This window comes from Eulemur rufifrons, chromosome 4 (genome assembly GCF_041146395.1).
Source record: "Eulemur rufifrons isolate Redbay chromosome 4, OSU_ERuf_1, whole genome shotgun sequence".
NCBI lineage: Eukaryota > Metazoa > Chordata > Mammalia > Primates > Lemuridae > Eulemur > Eulemur rufifrons.
The window spans coordinates 83,779,835-83,795,848 of NC_090986.1; the positions used below are offsets into that span (position 1 = coordinate 83,779,835).

Consider the following 16,014-nt stretch of genomic DNA (forward strand, 5'->3'; position numbering starts at 1 on the left):
GAGTCCAGCCCGGGCTCGGCCGTGCTGAGCCACTCGTCCACCTGCAGCGAGAGCGGCCAGGCCCCCTTCGCCGAGCTCCAGGGCTAGGCCCGGCGGACGTCGCGGGCGCGGGGCAGGAGACCAGAGCGTGGACCGCGTTTTCTTTGGCTTGAGCTGGCGCAGCTTGGCGAGGGGACGGTGCTCTACGATACCCTGAAAGGGGGACCCCAGCTGCCCTGCACGAGAGCCACCTGGCCGCGAGGCGCCGGGCGGACCTTCTCCGGGGCAGAGGCCAGGTCCACGGGAAGACCCTCGTCCACGGAAGCTTCCTCGGAAAACCTGGCGCGGACGGAGGCCGCGAGCCGCCTTGCTGGCGGGAGGAGCCGCCCTGGCCGCGGTTCCTTGTCCCTGGGCCGGAGCTTCCTGCGGGACGTGCAGACCTGGCGCCGCGTGCAGGAGACGTGGACCAGCCCCTGACCGGCAGCCTGAGGGGAGAGGGGGCCCTTTTGTCTTTTACAAGTTTTAGGATTTTTTTAAAACAGGGATTAATCCCATGGCCATTTTTCATGGTACTCTGGCCTCAAATCTTTACCAAGAATCACTGTGTTTACATGAAATGACAATTTGATACTGTATTTGATATAAAACTATTTTTTGTTATTTGGGGTTTACATCGAAGCACGTGGTTCATACCGATAAATGGCCTGGGGGTCTCTCACGGAACTGGATGGCGCCCTTGGGCTCACCTGGTCACAGGTGAGATCAGCCCCGGGTAACGCCCGGTGCTGCGTCCATGACCAGAGCAGGTAGAAACCGAGGAGATTGCTTCACCCGTGTAGATTTCATTTTCAAAAGAAATTCGAACCATAATTTAAGGTAGTAAATTCTTTTCTACGAAGAGTGGTGGGATTTGATTTTTTTAAAGAGGTTCACTGAGTTAGAATATTTTTTATCATTTTTAAAGAAAATACAAAGATGCCGTTTCTGCAGGGCATCATCTGGACCGGCGCTGCTGACCGCAGCGTGGTGACGCGGCCGCTGCGCTCAGGCCCCCGGCAGTACCTCATCTCCGGCCCAAACGCCCCCGCCCCGCACACAGGCAGCCCCCGCCCCGCTCTGTGTCACACGCACCCAGCACGGACACGCGAGTGGGGCAAGTTCACTGTGCTCCGATCACGGCACAACGCAAAGAAAGCGCTTCTGTCTGACCCCTTGTCGTGTTCCAGAAACAAATTGTTCTTTCGAAACCTTCCCTGTGTCTGGCCAGACAGATGAGTGTGTGTGCGTGTCTGAGCGTGTGTACATATGTGTCTGGATGCAAAGGCGTGTTCACGTGTGCTCCTGCCGTGGGGGCCGACCCGGACCCCTGAGTGTGGGCGTGAAACAGGGACGTGCAGAGACTCCGCAGCTCGTCCCCCGGCGAGTGAGGGGTTCCGGAGCCCACGCGTGATGTGGTTCATGCAGTTCCCTGGCGAGCGAGGGGTTCGGGAGCCCACGCGTGATGCGGTTCATGCGGTGGTTGTTCTGACACGCCCTTCGTCCCAGCAGGATGCCACTCCTTCGTGCGATCTCTTCCTCATGACGGCACTTTAACCTCCCGTTTCACTCCCTGTCACTGTTGTTTTCACTGCTGGTGTAAATGAAGTTTAACAGTCAGACTTCTTTACTGTACGGATGAAGTTTGAATAAATGTGAGCCAGTCCTCTGTCCGCCTCCGTCTGTGAAGGGCACAGAATCTCGCCGCGGCGCTTCTCGAGGGCCGTGAGCGTGGAGGGTGGCGGGTGGCCCCAGGCTGAGGCAGGTTCCCTCGCGCCGCGTGTGCTTCCTGTCATCAGACAGTGATGACGCACAGTAGCCACGAGGTTCCACGGAGGCACCGAAAGAAACAGGGCAATGACACAACCGACAACCCCCAGTGAGCAGTCAAGGTGGGTGGCTGGTCTGGCAGAAGAGGGAAGGGTGGCGGGGGGAGGCGTGCCACACAGGCACAGTGACGGACAAAGCGAGTCCAGACGCCCACTCGGTGGCCGCGGCCACGGCCACGTCAGACTGACCTATGGGGAGAGCATCACATCCGGGGTCACCATAACCACTAAAGGAGCCCACAGAGCAGAACTGTATGAAGGCTGACAGTGAAAGAAAAAAAAGACACAACAGACACTGACCAGAACAAAGCTGGCCTAGCAATGCCAGTGACGTGGCACAAGGGGCCAGGACAGTGGACGGCGGGAAAGGACAGTCAGGACCGGCCGGCACCTGACGGTGATGTCACAGCACAGCAGAGCCTGAGGCAGGGCACGGGCCGGCACTCGAGGAAGTGGCCCCGTCTGTCCCTGCAGTTGGAGAAATGCGCGTTATCTCCCAGAACACACCAAATCTGTAGAGAACAATGACAGACAGGGAAAACGGAATTTGGATTTGAAAAGCATGTTTCTGCCTCAGGGCTGGGAGGGAAGCATCTGGGGCTCGGAGCTGGGCCGCGCAGCCCGCATCCGGTTTACAAGAGGAAATGGATGAGTTGACCACTCACAGGAGCTAAAACATAAGACCAGTTTAACTCAAAGACAGTATAAAAAGGAGTTAGTATAACTGCGAGAAGAAGATAACAAAGGCAAAACAAATCAACAAAATCAAAATGGTTCTCTGAAAAATCTAATGAAGTTGGCTGATTTATAGAAAGCCTGAGAAGGTTTACAACACATATAATTTCAAATGACAGAACCATTATGAATAACTTTCCGTGAATACACTTGAAAACAGACAAAATAGAAATTCTTTTTTAAAAAAATCAAATTGGTCGCATTGGTCAAAAAGGAGGCTGATGAATAACAAAGAAATTGAATTGCAGTTAAAAAGAAAACAAAATCGGCCGGGCACAGTGGCTCACGCCTGTAATCCTAGCAGTCTGGGAGGCCAAGGCGGGCGGATTGTTTGAGCTCAGGAGTTCGAGACCAGCCTGAACAAGAGCGAGACCCCGTCTCTACTAAAAATAGAAAGAAATTATATGGACAGCTGAAAATATATACAGAAAAAATTAGCTGGGCATGGTGGCGCATGCCTCTAGTCCCAGCTACTCGGGAGGCTGAGGCAGGAGGATCGCTTGAGCCCAGGAGTTTGAGGTTGCTGTGAGCGAGGCTAATGCCATGGCACTCTAGCCTGGGCAACAGAGCAAGACTTTGTTTCAAAAAAAAAAAAAAAATTCACCCCCAAACAGATATTTGACCCAGGTGGTTTTATAAACACATGAAAATATTTATACAGCTATTTGATATTCAAAGAGTATCAAAAGAGAGAAACCAACTCAACAGATGTGTGAAGCAGGTTTAAACTTGGTGCCCAAACCTGACAAAGATTATGTGAGAAAAAATAAAATTATGCAGATAAATGGAAAAGTTCCAAATAAATATACATGATCAAATAATACAGCATCAAATAAAACCCACCTGTATGATATAAATAAAAGTAATACCTTCTAATCAAGCAGATCTGTCCCAGGAAGGCAAAGACAGTCCAGTGTCAGAAACGGTTGCTGTAATATTCGCCACATCAAGGAGCCAAAGGGGGTCACCAGCCTGACGCGCAGGAAACATAATCCAACTTTACTCAACATTCATTTGTGATGTTTAGCAACAAGGAATAGACGGAAATTTCTGTGGCCAAATAAAGTGTACCTTACAAAATTTTTACAACAAAAATTTTAGTTATTGAAACACTTTAGAACCATCCCTGTTGAAGGCAAGATAAAACAGATGCCCACTACTGCCCAAAGTTACTTACTGAAAGTACTAATGATTACAACAGAAGAAAAGGAACTGAGGCATATTAATTGAAAAATAACTTCATAGCTAGAAAATCCAGGAGAATTCATAAATTATTGGAACTAATACACGTCCACAAGAGCAACCCACAAAAAGCCATTAATATTCCTAGGAATAACAGATTGAAAAATACTGTTTTAACATCAGCCAAATGGTAAAATACTAAAATGTAACAAAATTTCTGGACAGAATTATGCAGCATCATAGGTCCTAAAAGGCCTAAATAAACAGGGAGATTTCTATGAATGGGATGATCCCATATCACCGAAATGTCGATTCTCCCCCACATTAATCTGTAGATTTGATGGAATTCTATGGAAATCCCAGCAGAGTTCTTTGTGGAATTAGGACATTGACGTGACACTTGTGGAAGGAAAATGTCCTGCCTATCGCCGGGACGGCTCTGGGGCTGGGGCCGGGGAGGAGGGAGAGGCCCCGTGTCGAGGCTGATCACAAAGGGGGTCCTGCCTCGTGGCGGGGGCCAGAGCTGACGGAACAGCGACCCCCGTGTCTCGGGATGGAAGGGGCAGCAGGGGCACAGAATGGCCTCTTCAGCAAATGTCACACCGCTGGGACCACCAGCTTTCCAGTGAACAATAAAATACAGTTAGATCCCTCCCTAAACTTAAGAATGAGGGCTATTAGAAGAAAACAATATCCATACTGTCTTAGGGCAAGAACGGATTTCTTACGAAAGACAGGAAAGGGACCCTCTGAATGACGGACAAAAAGACGGAGAAATCCGAGCACATCTCAGGATGAAGTCTTGGCGCTGTGAGGAAGGTACAAAGACAGGCCCAGAGGAGATACTGAGTCACACTCAACATCACAACCTTTCATCCCCCAAACGAACACCCCCCAGAGCGACCAGCAAAGGTTGCCGTGTCCTTTGCACTGGGGGGTGGCCCGTGGGTGGCTCAGTGTGGCAGGCAGACAGGCGGAGGGACCAGCAGAGGCCACTACAGGAGGAGGCAGAAGGTGTGACCGTCTCTTCCCTGGGGTCAGTCCGAGGGGCTCAGGTGAGGGGATCCCGCCAGCCTCCCTCAGGAAGGCAGTGGGGGTCAAGAAGGTGGGGTGGCAGCCCCCACGCCTGCCCCTCTGCGTGGCCAGGTGCAGCTCCAGGCTCAGTGCTGGGTGCCCATGGGAGACGTGGACAAGCCCAAGCCCGTGGGGCCCCCTTTCGGGGGAGTGGGGCCCAGGTGGAGCCCACACACCTGTGTCCTCACAGACCCTGTGCTGGGACACTGGCCTCGGCTGTTGGATGCCGGAGAGCCAGGTGGAGAGCCAGGCGGAGAGCCAGGTGGAGAGCCAGGTGGAGAGCCAGGCGGAGAGCTGGTCCTGCCCTCGGGGACAGGAGCTGCACACGGGTGAGGCTGCAGCCCCAGGCTGTGGGACCCTGAATCCCTCAGGGGCTTGGCACGTGTTCCCTGAAGTCCCCCAGGTTTTCTGCTGCCCAGGAGGGGTTGAGGACCTCTGACCCGGAGCCCTACAGAGGAAGGACACCCCAAAACCAGCCAGGCCTCCACCCTCGGGTGGGCAGGGAGGGGCTGTTACCACGTCACCCTCTCACCCTGTGTCTGTGCTGGCTGAGCTCGGAGGGGACTCCACCGGAGCTGGACACATTATCCCAGACGGGCAGCTACTTGAAGGTTTTTGTGTTTGTTTTTTACTGGATACACTTTTAGACATACTTTGAAGTTTGAAATTACCTCAAGAGTTAAGAGATCTCCCCGAGACAGGTATTGTCAAAGGACAAGCAGGGCCTTCAGCTGCACTGGGTGGAAGGGAAGACACTTTCTGGGGGCCCTCACCAAGCTCCCCCGTGGGCTGCTCTGAAGGACAGAAGCAGCCCCTCCCTCCCTGCAGGGGACGGAGGGGCCGTCCAGGCAAGGCCTGGCTCCGGAAGGAGCTGCCAGCAACACCCCCTTCAACACCACCTCCACAAAGGAAATTTACCCGAGAGGGTCCCGCCTGGGAGGCTTGGTGCCCGGTGAGCCAGTGGTTTTAGCACAGAAAGTCCCACACCCTGGGAAACCCGGGCTGGCAGGTCACCCTCGCTGAGGCTGGGCCTGGGGGGTGTGGAACAAGGCGGGCGGGCACGGGGAGGGGCTCTGCTGGGGGCCGATGTTCCTGTCCCCAGCAAGGCTCTCTGGCCCCCAGGAGCCGGGCTGTCCCGACATCCCGTTTTCTCACCTGGACTCTGAGTTGTCCCCCACTTGCAGTCTGTCTGGGCCCTGCGACCAAGCCTGCCTCGGGAGCGTTGGTGCCGGCGTCTCCTGCAGGAGCACAGAGGTGCGGCACAAGCTTCGCAGGCGGGGCCGGGACCACCATGCTCTGCTCTCCCGCCTTGAGCTTGGTGGCAGAACCAAGGGCACGGCCCTCACCGGTGTTTGGGACGCTGTCCCCTCCCCTCCCCCAGCCCCATTGCCCTTTGCCCGCCAGTCCTGCTGGGAATGTCAACAGGCTGCTGGGACCTCGTCATGGCCCGCAGGCTCCTCTGCGTTCTGCTCGGGCTTCAGGGCTGTCTGGCTGCAGGTACACCTGGGAGCTCCCCCTAAACCGGAATGGGGGGCGGCCGGGATGCAGGGTGGCCGGGCTGTGCCCAGGCCTCGCTCACCTGTGCTGGGCACCCCTGCCCAGGAGCGTTTGCTGGTGGCCCAGCTTGAGGTATGGAGGCAGCTTCCACCTGGAGACCAGCGTCCCGGCGCTCACTGTGGCACAGCAAAGGCCGCGCTTGCTGGCGCTTGCTGGCCCGGCGTCGGTGCAATTATTGTTCCGAGAACTCTCAGGAGGGGGTGGTGCGCTCCGGGCCCTGCAAGCGCCTGGGAGGGCCCGCTGGTGCCTCACTCTGTGGCTCCCGGGCTCAGGGCTGGTGTGTCGGGGATGGGGCACGGACGGGGGCTGCAGGCTTGGTCACCTCCGCAGCTCTGTGACCGCGGCCACCCTCCCTGCCCCGCACGGGGGTGCTGAGGCCTCGGGGAGAAAACGTGGGCACGTGCTGTGTGCTGGGAGCCCTCGCAGAGGCGATTCTTCGGTTTTCCCTGCCTGCGTCCCCCACCTCTCCTCCCACACCCCACTGACTCCCTGGGAACGTCGACGCGTGAAGTCTGATGTGGAGAAAGACGTGGCCCTGTCAGCCCCGACGGCCCAGTGCGCCGCCCTCCGCGCTCCCTTCCCTCCCGTGCGGCAGCTGACCGCGCCCACCCGGCCCTGCGCCGTCACCCCCTTCCCGCTGCCCAAGCCCCACGGTCCTCGTCCTCCAGCAAGGCCCCAGCTCGTCCTCCCTGGACACCTCCTCCAGCCTCCCCAGCGCCCGCCAGGCACCCTGTCACTCGTGTCTTTGCCGCACACGGCTTCCCCCCTGCCAGCTGGTCCTACCCCCCCACCTTCTCCACACCCCTCTTGCCCCAGGAGGGCTCAGGGGCTCCCCACTTAATTTCTGCCTCTGCATAACTTTCAACAACTTAACCCTCCTAGCCTCCACCTGCGCGCCCTCCAGGCCACGGTCCCCACAGCTGTCAGGTGTCCTGATGAATGACAGTAGCGCCGCCCTGGGTGTCCTCAGGTCCATCTGAAGCCCCACCGACCTCGTGTTCCTCATAAGCAAAGTGGGGCCCCATCGCCTGCAAGTGGTGGTCGGGCTGCCGTGAGCGGCTGAGAGGACACTCGGGAGGTCCCCGCTCAGGGGCCAGGGGGCCCAGGGAAAGCCACAGGGTCTTGAGCTAATGGGGCCCGTGTGACGCAGGCGGGCACCCAGGACTGCCGAGAGCTGGCGTGCGGGGTGAGCACGGGTGGGTGCCGTGTGGCCTGGGGCCAAGGCAGGGGCCGTGCCGTCCACCAGGAACCTGGGGAGGAGCAGGGCTGGCCGCCAGGGACACGGCAGCGTCACGGATGAGGAATTTAGGTTTCACACAAGGGCTGTGACGTGCCCAGTCAGCACTTACATATCGTTCGTGAGCACCTGCTGTGTACCCAGAAGGGGGACGGTACAGCGCACACCGTGGTGCCACCCTCGTTTGCACTTGCTGGGCCGCACTGCAGTTGACGGCAGCAGGGAGCCGCCCGTGGTGGCTTCTGATGCGCGTTGTACTGTCAGTAGCTCCCCGTGGCTGCGTGTGCGCGGCCTCGGATACTCCCTTAGAATAAACTCCTGCAAGTGAAGCCACCAGGTCAAAAAGGATGCGCGTGTCAAACTAGTCAGAGAGCACGCTGCCGCGTACTCGCATGGAGGGCTGTGCCGCGCCACCTGTCACCAGCCGCCCACGGAAAGCACCAAATTCGGCCAGGCCTGCAGGCGCCATGCTGGTCTGTGGCCCTCAGCCCTGGAGGCAGAGCAGGCCTTGGCCCTCCCGCCCCGGGGCAGACAGGAACCTCTGAGGCCACCACGGAGCAGGGGGAGCCCAGCGTGGCCGGTCTCCCAGCATCTCGGCACGGCGGGTTAAGCGTATTCCGTGGGGTTTGCTTCTCAGTCTTCATCACCCAGGAGGCGGCCCACGGTGTCCTGCGCCGGCAGAGGCGCGCCAACTCGTTCCTGGAGGAGCTGCGGCCAGGCTCCCTGGAGAGGGAGTGCAAGGAGGAGCAGTGCTCCTTCGAGGAGGCCCGGGAGATCTTCAGGGACACGGAGCGGACGGTGAGTCCCCCGGAGGGGCCGGCACCGCCCAAATGCCCAAGTGTGCAGAGGCTGCAGGGAGGGAGGAGGTGGTGTTTGGGGTCTCGCCAGGGGTCCACGTCTCTTCATTACTTCCCGCGCAGGTGGGGTCACCCCCCTCTTAGGATAACTTCACTCTCCTGGGCGATGCCACCTCCCTCGCCCTGTTCCAGGGACATCCTCCACGCATGCCGGTTTTTACCTCACAAAATGTCATCTGAAAGCACACTCGATGTGTCCCTTGACTTCCCCAGGAAGGACCCCAAGTCCCTGGGGGTGCAGGGCAGCCCCAGCATCACAGCGGCGTGGGCCACGCAGATGTGGGGGAGCCCGGCCCGCGAGAGGGAACCGTGGCCTCCCCCACCGACGTGGGCCTGTGGATAGGGCCAGCTTGGCTTCTGGCTTCAAGTTCTGAAATTTCTGTATTTGCGCATCTTTGACATGTTCCTTTCTCTTAAAACATTTCCGTGTGAACGTTTTCACCAGAAGAGTGGGCCAGGGTGTGACGGGAGACAGGCTTTGGGGTCGGCAGGTTCCAGTGGCTTGTTATGGGCCATCTCTGGCACCACCCGAGCGAGGTCAGAGCTGCTGGAGCAAGCAGCAGCCGTCCCCTCGGTCCCGGGCTCCTTGTCCACACTGGTCCCGAGCTTTCTACCACCAGCCCTGACTCATGTCACCTTTCACACCCATGGGACAACTTACCCTCACAGGACCCCTCACTCTCACAGGACCCCTCACTCTCACAGGACCCCTCCCGTCACACAGGACCCCTCCCGTCACACAGGACCCCTCCCTCACACAGGACCCCTCCCTCTCACAGGACCCCTCCCTCTCACAGGACCCCTCCCGTCACACAGGACCCCTCACTCTCACACAGGACCCCTCACTCTCACACAGGACCCCTCCCATCACACAGGACCCCTCCCTCTCACAGGACCCCTCCCTCTCACAGGACCCCCTCACTCACACAGGACCCCTCCCATCACACAGGACCCCTCCCTCTCACAGGACCCCTCCCTCTCACAGGACCCCTCCCATCACACAGGACCCCTCACTCTCACAGGACCCCTCCCTCTCACACAGGACCCCTCCCTCTCACACAGGACCCCTCCCATCACACAGGACCCCTCCCATCACACAGGACCCCTCCCATCACACAGGACCCCTCCCTCTCACACAGGACCCCTCCCTCTCACACAAGACCCCTCCCATCACACAGGACCCCTCCCTCTCACAGGACCCCTCCCTCTCACACAGGACCCCTCCCATCACACAGGACCCCTCCCTCTCACACAGGACCCCTCACTCTCACAGGGCCCCTCACGCTCATAGGGCCCCTCACGCACACAGGACCCCTCACTCACGCTCACAGGCCCACACACTCTCACACTCTCAGGGTACCTCATACCCTCCAGGAAGTCCAGCTATTTGGGACAGGCACTAACATGACCTTTTCCGGGCAAACTGAGGGTGGTCGTGGCCCACGATTTTACGCCGCTCAGCTTTCAGGGCATTGTCAGCACTGCTCATCTGGTACATTCTCACGGCAACGCCGTGAGTTTAAATTCAGTTCGCCAAAGCTGCTTCAGGAATCAGTTTTATCAATGGGCCCTTTGCAGTTTCGGAATGCCTGTCAGTCTTTCGCTGCCCCTGTCCTGGTGACAGCCCGTGGGTGGGTGGGTGCCCCGTCGGAAGACGGGATGGAGGTCAGAGCATCTGTGTCTTGCCCGGGTTTCCAGCTCGGAGGTGGCAGAGTCGGGGCTGAAACTCGGATGTTCTGACTTGGGAGAGGCAAACACGTGGCCTCTGGTGGCTCTAGATGCCCCGGAGAGGGGAGAGATTAGGAAAAATGCCCCCCCCGCCCCGAGATGAGCCCACCTCATCTCGAGAGGGAAATCAGGATTCCTGAGCCTACCGCCTCATCCCAGCCCGTCATTCCGGTTCGTGGATACTGTCGCTGGTGCTTCCGGGCAGCAGGTGTCTCACGCGGCTTCCTCTCTCGTTCCCTCAGAAGCAGTTCTGGATTTCCTACAACGGTGAGTCAGCGAGCCCGTCCCGGTCCTGCCTGCCAGCCCTCTCCTCAGCTCACTGACGCCAGCCCGCTCCGCAGATGGGGACCAGTGTGCCTCAAATCCATGCCGGAACGGGGGTTCCTGCGAGGACCAGCTCCAGTCCTACATCTGCTTCTGCCTCCCCGACTTCGAGGGCCGGAACTGCGAGACGAGTGAGGCTCCGCTTCCCGTCCCCTGGCTCGCAGAGGCCCCGGGCAGCGCGGAGTGCGGGCACTGGTCCAGCCAGGGCTCGGCCCCAGAGGGAAGTCTATCTGGGTGACATCCAAGGCCCCTTCCGACCTTGAGGGTCTTCCATCTAGGGCCCCAAGATTCTAACCCTCAGACTTGGTGGCCCCTTGGGCTCCCAGCCCTGGGAAGCTCTGACCGGCCTGGAGAGGGCCCAGGAGGTCTTTGTGTCACTGCCAGGCAAGGCAGCTTGCTAAACTTCACCTTCGCTACCTGTCATTACAAAGGTAGGAGATCTTTTTTCACCTTCCAGATATCCGATTCACAGTCTGGGCCCCTGGCCTCCCTCGGGGTCAGTATTCACTAGAAGGACTCACAGAACTCACCGAAGCAGACGCACTCACAGTTCGTTCCAGCAAAGGACACAGCTAAAAGCTGCAGAGGGGCCAGGCACAAGCTTCCGGTTGTCCCCACCCCAGTGGAGTCACGTGGACAGTCCCCAGTTCTCCTAGAACATGTGACGAGACGCACAAAGTGCTGCCCACCTGCAAAGCCCCCCTGAGCCTCGGCCCTGTCACGCAGACAGGGCCCACTGCCATTAGCTAGCTCCTGCGGCACGGCCAAGGCCCAGGTGAGCCCTCCCGAGGGCTCGGAGGGCACCTCCCCAGGGCCGGGGCAAACGCCGCTGTTCCCGCCCAGGTGCACATCCTCACACAGAATTAGCTTCTCTGGGCCACGGCCACTGTCTTCTCTAAGCATAAGAGAACCCAGAAAGAGTAAAGGGAAACTGAGGAAAGAGACTCCCTGCTGCTCAGCCTTTGGTGCACCACGGCCCTGGCTGTGCTCGTCCCAGGACGAGCCTCCCTCGGGGCCGGCTCCCATCCCCCATCAAGCCAGGTCAGACGGAAGGTCCCTGATCTTCCGTCCGAGCCAGGCAGGCTCTCAGTGGCAGGAGGCCGGCCTGGAGACTGGTCTCACCTCCCTGGCCCTCTCACTGGCAGCGTCTCCAACCCAGCAGGACACTTCTCCTGTCGCCAAGGGGCTTTCACTGCTTTGCAGGGCCCTCCTCAGCTTCCTGTCAGCTGCTTGCAGGAGGGAGCATCTTTTTTTTTTTTTTTTTTTTTTTTTTTTTTTTTTTGAGACAGAGTGTCGCTTTGTTGCCCTGGCTAGAGTGAGTGCCATGGCGTCAGCCTAGCTCACAGCAACCTCAAACTCCTGGGCTTAAGCAATCCTACTGCCTCAGCCTCCCAAGTAGCTGGGACTACAGGCATGCGCCACCATGCTCGGCTAATTTTTTTCTATCTATATTTTAGTTGGCCAGATAATTTCTTTCTATTTTTAGTAGAGACGGGGTCTCGCTCTTGCTCAGGCTGGTCTCGAACTCCTGACCTTGAGCGATCCACCCACCTCGGCCTCCCAGAGTGCTAGGATTACAGGCGTGAGCCACCGTGCCCGGCCAGGAGGGAGCGTCTTGGAGGCCCCACCTGCCAGCCTAGCGTCCCCCAGACGCGGTCTGGATGGCCCTGCCCCCCACCGGCCAGGCTGCTCCCCCAGCTGCGGCCCCATCCTCCAGGGCCAATCCACAGAGCAGGTGGTGCCAAGTCCCGCAGCCCACAGCTGAGCGCCACCCCCACGACCAGGACCCCCCTCTCAGGCCATCCCCTTCCTGTCCCCAGACAAGCGCAGCCCACAGCTGAGCGCCACCCCCACGACCAGGACCCCCCTCTCAGGCCATCCCCTTCCTGTCCCCAGACAAGCGCAGCCCACAGCTGAGCGCCACCCCCGCCACCAGGACCCCCCTCTCAGGCCATCCCCTTCCTGTCCCCAGACAAGAACGACAAGCTGATCTGCGCAAATGAGAACGGTGGCTGCGAGCAGTACTGCAGCGACCACGCGGAGGCCAAGCGCTCCTGCTGGTGCCACGAGGGGTACTCACTACAAGCGGATGGCGTGTCCTGTGCGCCCACAGGTGACGGGGCTCAAGGGGCTGTCTGCTGTGTCACGTGCCAGACGCCTTGTCCCACTGCAGATGATCTTCCTGGCTAAAAGGTGGGGGGTGGCTTCCCATGCACCAAACACCTGCTACTGCCGGGGCTGGGGGGTGAGGGTGGAGAGCAGCCCAGAGCCGCAGTGTCCAGGACGGGCACCCTGGGGGGGCTTCCTGGGTGGCCCTGGGCCCCCTGCCTGTTCCAGCCAGGCCCCGGGAGCCGGTCAAGGCCGTCTCACCTTCGTCCCACGTGTGGGGCCCGTCGGGGCTCATGAATTGACTGTGACACACCCAGAGTCTGTGCCGGCTGCTGCACAATTCTAGATTCCAAAAGTTTTAAAGACATGCCCTCTCAGGAAAGTGGAATTTTTCTCCAAACCAGCCTCAAACTAATGGGGCTACAATTCCAAAGGCTGGGACACCCCACACCCACGGTGTCTCTTCAGAGGTAGAGGGGCCCCGCCTTGTCCAAAAAGCCTGGAGTCCAGCCTGCCACCTCTCAGGGTGTTCTTTCCTGGCCCAGGGACTTTAAAGACCAAAGTCAGCACAGGATCCAAACAACACACTGGTTTTCCACGTGGGTTCCTCTGCAGACAGGGCATCACTCACCCTTCAGTCAATTCAAGCAAAACATCTCCTCCCCCTGGAAAAGTCAGCAGAGCCCAGTACCAAGATGCAGCCACACCTGTTCCCCACCCGGCCAGCCCCGCACACCGTCACCCCCACTGCGGCTTCCACAACCTCCCCCGAGCCCCCAGCCCGCCCTGCCCACCACAGCCCCTGGCCCCACAGTCCCCGGCTCTTCAGTCATGGGTGCTTCTGAGCCTCCACCCACTGGCGCCTTCGTCCCTCGCAAACCTTGTCTTGCTGACTTTTGTTTTGTGCAGTTGAATATCCATGTGGAAAAATACCTATTCTGGAAAAAAGAAACACCAGCATTCCCAAAGGCCGAATCGTGGGGGGCAAGGTGTGCCCCAAAGGGGAGTGTCCGTGGCAGGTAAGGCTTCCCTGGCCAAGGGTTTCCCAGCCCCAGTTTCCCCTTCTGAGCAGCGTGGAGCCTTGTGCAGGAGAACTAATCCGCAGGGCTCAGAGTGGAAGCCGCAGGCCGGCCCTGGTTGCCCCGTCAGCCCACCCCTCGCTCGCAGCTCAGCAGCCTCCTGGCTTCTGCTGGGGGAAAGGAGGACGAACAGACAATGGCGTTTGCTGAGTGCCTACTCAGTGCAAAGAACACGCCGGTGCTCAGCAGTTAATTCATGTCGTCCTCAGGGTAACTCTCTGGGGCAGGACCTTTGCTGATGTTTGCAGAATCAGGGGCACTGGTCAAAGCTATGTGCCGACCCGGGAGGTGCACAGTGGAATCCCACACGACATGCCCACTGTCGGGACAGTGCCAGGACAACAGCTCCCCAGGGGTGGGGAGTGGCCTCCGGGAACCAGGGTGCACAGCTTTGCCCAGGAGGGACCTGGATTCCAGAGGCCGTCGTGCAATGCCAGCAGTCCCTTGGGGTGCGAGACCCCTCAATGCACTTGTGCCCTTGCCCAGGCCCTGCTGACGCTGAACGGAGCTCTGCTGTGCGGGGGCACCCTGGTGGACCCCAACTGGGTGGTCTCTGCAGCCCACTGCTTTGACAGAGTCAAGAGCGGGAAGAACTTGACGGTGGTGTTGGGTAGGTGCCGCCCTGTCTCCTGATCTGAGAGCCACCGAGGGGGGATGTCCCAAGGCTGGGGGATGGGCGGCACCGCCAAGGTCCACGACCCGTGGATGCCTCCTGAAAGGGGAGTGGGCAGACTCGCTGCAGCTGCCGTGCTCCCAGCCTCCTTTCCGCCCCCTCGTGAAGGTGAAAAGACCTGGGGGTGCAGCACCCGCCCTGCCTCACCTGGGCCGAGAGCCCAGAGGAAGATCACTTGGGGGGGGCCGCAAGACTAGGACCCCAGGAGGCTCAGGCCCGGGCTGGGAGGAACTGTGGAGAATTGGGGGCACCCTCTCCCCTCCCACCCCTTCCTCACGGCTCCCAACACCCAGTTCCAGATTCAGCCGGTTCCCAGCTGCCCAGGGAGCCACAGGCTGTGGGCGGGCCAGCCCCGGCCTGGAGCCCCGGGCGAGCACGCGGCTGAACGGGCTCCCCACCCCACCCAGGCGAGCACGACCTCAGCCAGGAGGACGGCGACGAGCAGCCCCGGCGCGTGGCGCAGGTCATCGTGCCGGCCACCTACAGCCCTGGCTCCCCGGACCACGACGTGGCCCTGCTGCGCCTGCGCGCGCCCGCCCGCCTGGCCGCGCACGTGGCGCCGCTGTGCCTGCCGGAGCCCGCCTTCGCCGCGCGCGCGCTGGCGGCCGTGCGCTTCTCCACCGTGAGCGGCTGGGGCCGGCTGCTGGAGCGCGGCGCCACGGCGCGCGAGCTCATGGCCGTGGACGTGCCGCGGCTCATGACGCAGGACTGCGAGGAGCAGTCGCGGAGCCGGCCGGGCTCCCGGCGCGTCACCGAGAACATGTTCTGCGCCGGCTACACGGACGGCAGCAAGGACGCCTGCAAGGGCGACAGCGGGGGCCCGCACGCCACGCACTACCGTGGCACCTGGTACCTGACCGGCGTGGTCAGCTGGGGCGAGGGCTGCGCGGCCGCCGGCCACTTTGGGGTGTACACCCGGGTGTCGCGCTACGCCGACTGGCTGCGCCGGCTCATGCGCTCCGAGCCAAGCCCGGGCTTCCTGCTGCGCGCCCCATTCCCCTAGTGCGCCCCGAGATGCCCCGGCCCAAGGTGGCCCTGGTGGGGGGACACAGAGAGAGATGGAGAGAGAGAGACACACACACAGGGAGAGACAGCTGCGAGGCAGGGGACCAGCAGCTGGTCCTGGGGACAACCAAGGAGTTTACTTAGAGCGGACCAGGGTCTGCAGACCACGGCTGAGGGTTGGCTGAATGCAAGCCGCACTGTTTGTAAATAAAGTTGATGGAGCACAGCTGTTTGTTTGCTTATTGTCCCTCCCCCCTCCCTCCTCCCTCCCTCCTCCCTCCGCCCCCGTCCCCCTGGACTTGGAAGAGCTGAGAAATCACCTTTCCTGGGTTAAGCCTTGGACATTCCAGGTCCTGCTCGTCCCCATTAGCCAGCCCGCCTGCACGGAGCCGCGCGCACGGCTGGGGGAGGTGGGGCCCGACGCCTGCATCCGGGTCCAGGGGTGAGCGTGGGGACGGGGAGACGTGGCCCACCAGCCCCTCACGGTGGAGCCCCTCTCAGCTTCGGGCCAGTGTGCCCTGTGCTCAGCAGGCCAGGAGGGGGCTTCTGGCAGAGCCCCTCCCTCCAGGCAGCAGGGAGGTTGCTCCTCCCAGAAGTCCGTGTAGGCGCC

At 60.1% G+C, this 16,014-nt stretch overlaps 3 protein-coding genes across 8 annotated transcripts in view; 2 read left to right on the plus strand and 1 right to left on the minus strand.

Annotated features, from left to right (window-relative positions):
* The window catches only part of MCF2L (MCF.2 cell line derived transforming sequence like), a 72,697-nt gene extending 70,183 nt beyond the window's left edge, over positions 1 to 2,514 (plus strand). For all 4 annotated transcript variants that reach the window (XM_069467794.1, XM_069467792.1, XM_069467793.1 and 1 more), the window contains one exon: positions 2 to 2,514. In XM_069467794.1, coding sequence (XP_069323895.1) covers positions 2 to 87 — 86 coding nt within the window. In that variant the 3' untranslated portion in view covers positions 88 to 2,514. The remainder of the gene's footprint in view (position 1) is intronic.
* Positions 1 to 16,014, minus strand: part of GRTP1 (growth hormone regulated TBC protein 1) — a 199,161-nt gene that overhangs the window by 33,424 nt on the left and 149,723 nt on the right. The gene's annotated exons all lie outside the window — the stretch shown is intronic.
* Positions 6,230 to 15,630, plus strand: LOC138383017 (coagulation factor VII-like). Of its 2 annotated transcripts, XM_069467803.1 has the most exons (8): positions 6,234 to 6,332; positions 8,267 to 8,427; positions 10,457 to 10,481; positions 10,556 to 10,669; positions 12,511 to 12,651; positions 13,557 to 13,666; positions 14,213 to 14,336; positions 14,807 to 15,630. In XM_069467803.1, the coding sequence occupies exons 1-8, from the start codon at positions 6,251 to 6,253 to the stop codon at positions 15,400 to 15,402; spliced, it is 1,353 nt and encodes a 450-aa protein (XP_069323904.1). In that variant the 5' UTR covers positions 6,234 to 6,250; the 3' UTR covers positions 15,403 to 15,630. The 2 variants fall into 2 exon arrangements, with proteins under 2 accessions (XP_069323903.1, XP_069323904.1); XM_069467802.1 differs by lacking the exons at positions 8,267 to 8,427; positions 10,457 to 10,481 and having other exon boundaries at positions 6,230 to 6,332.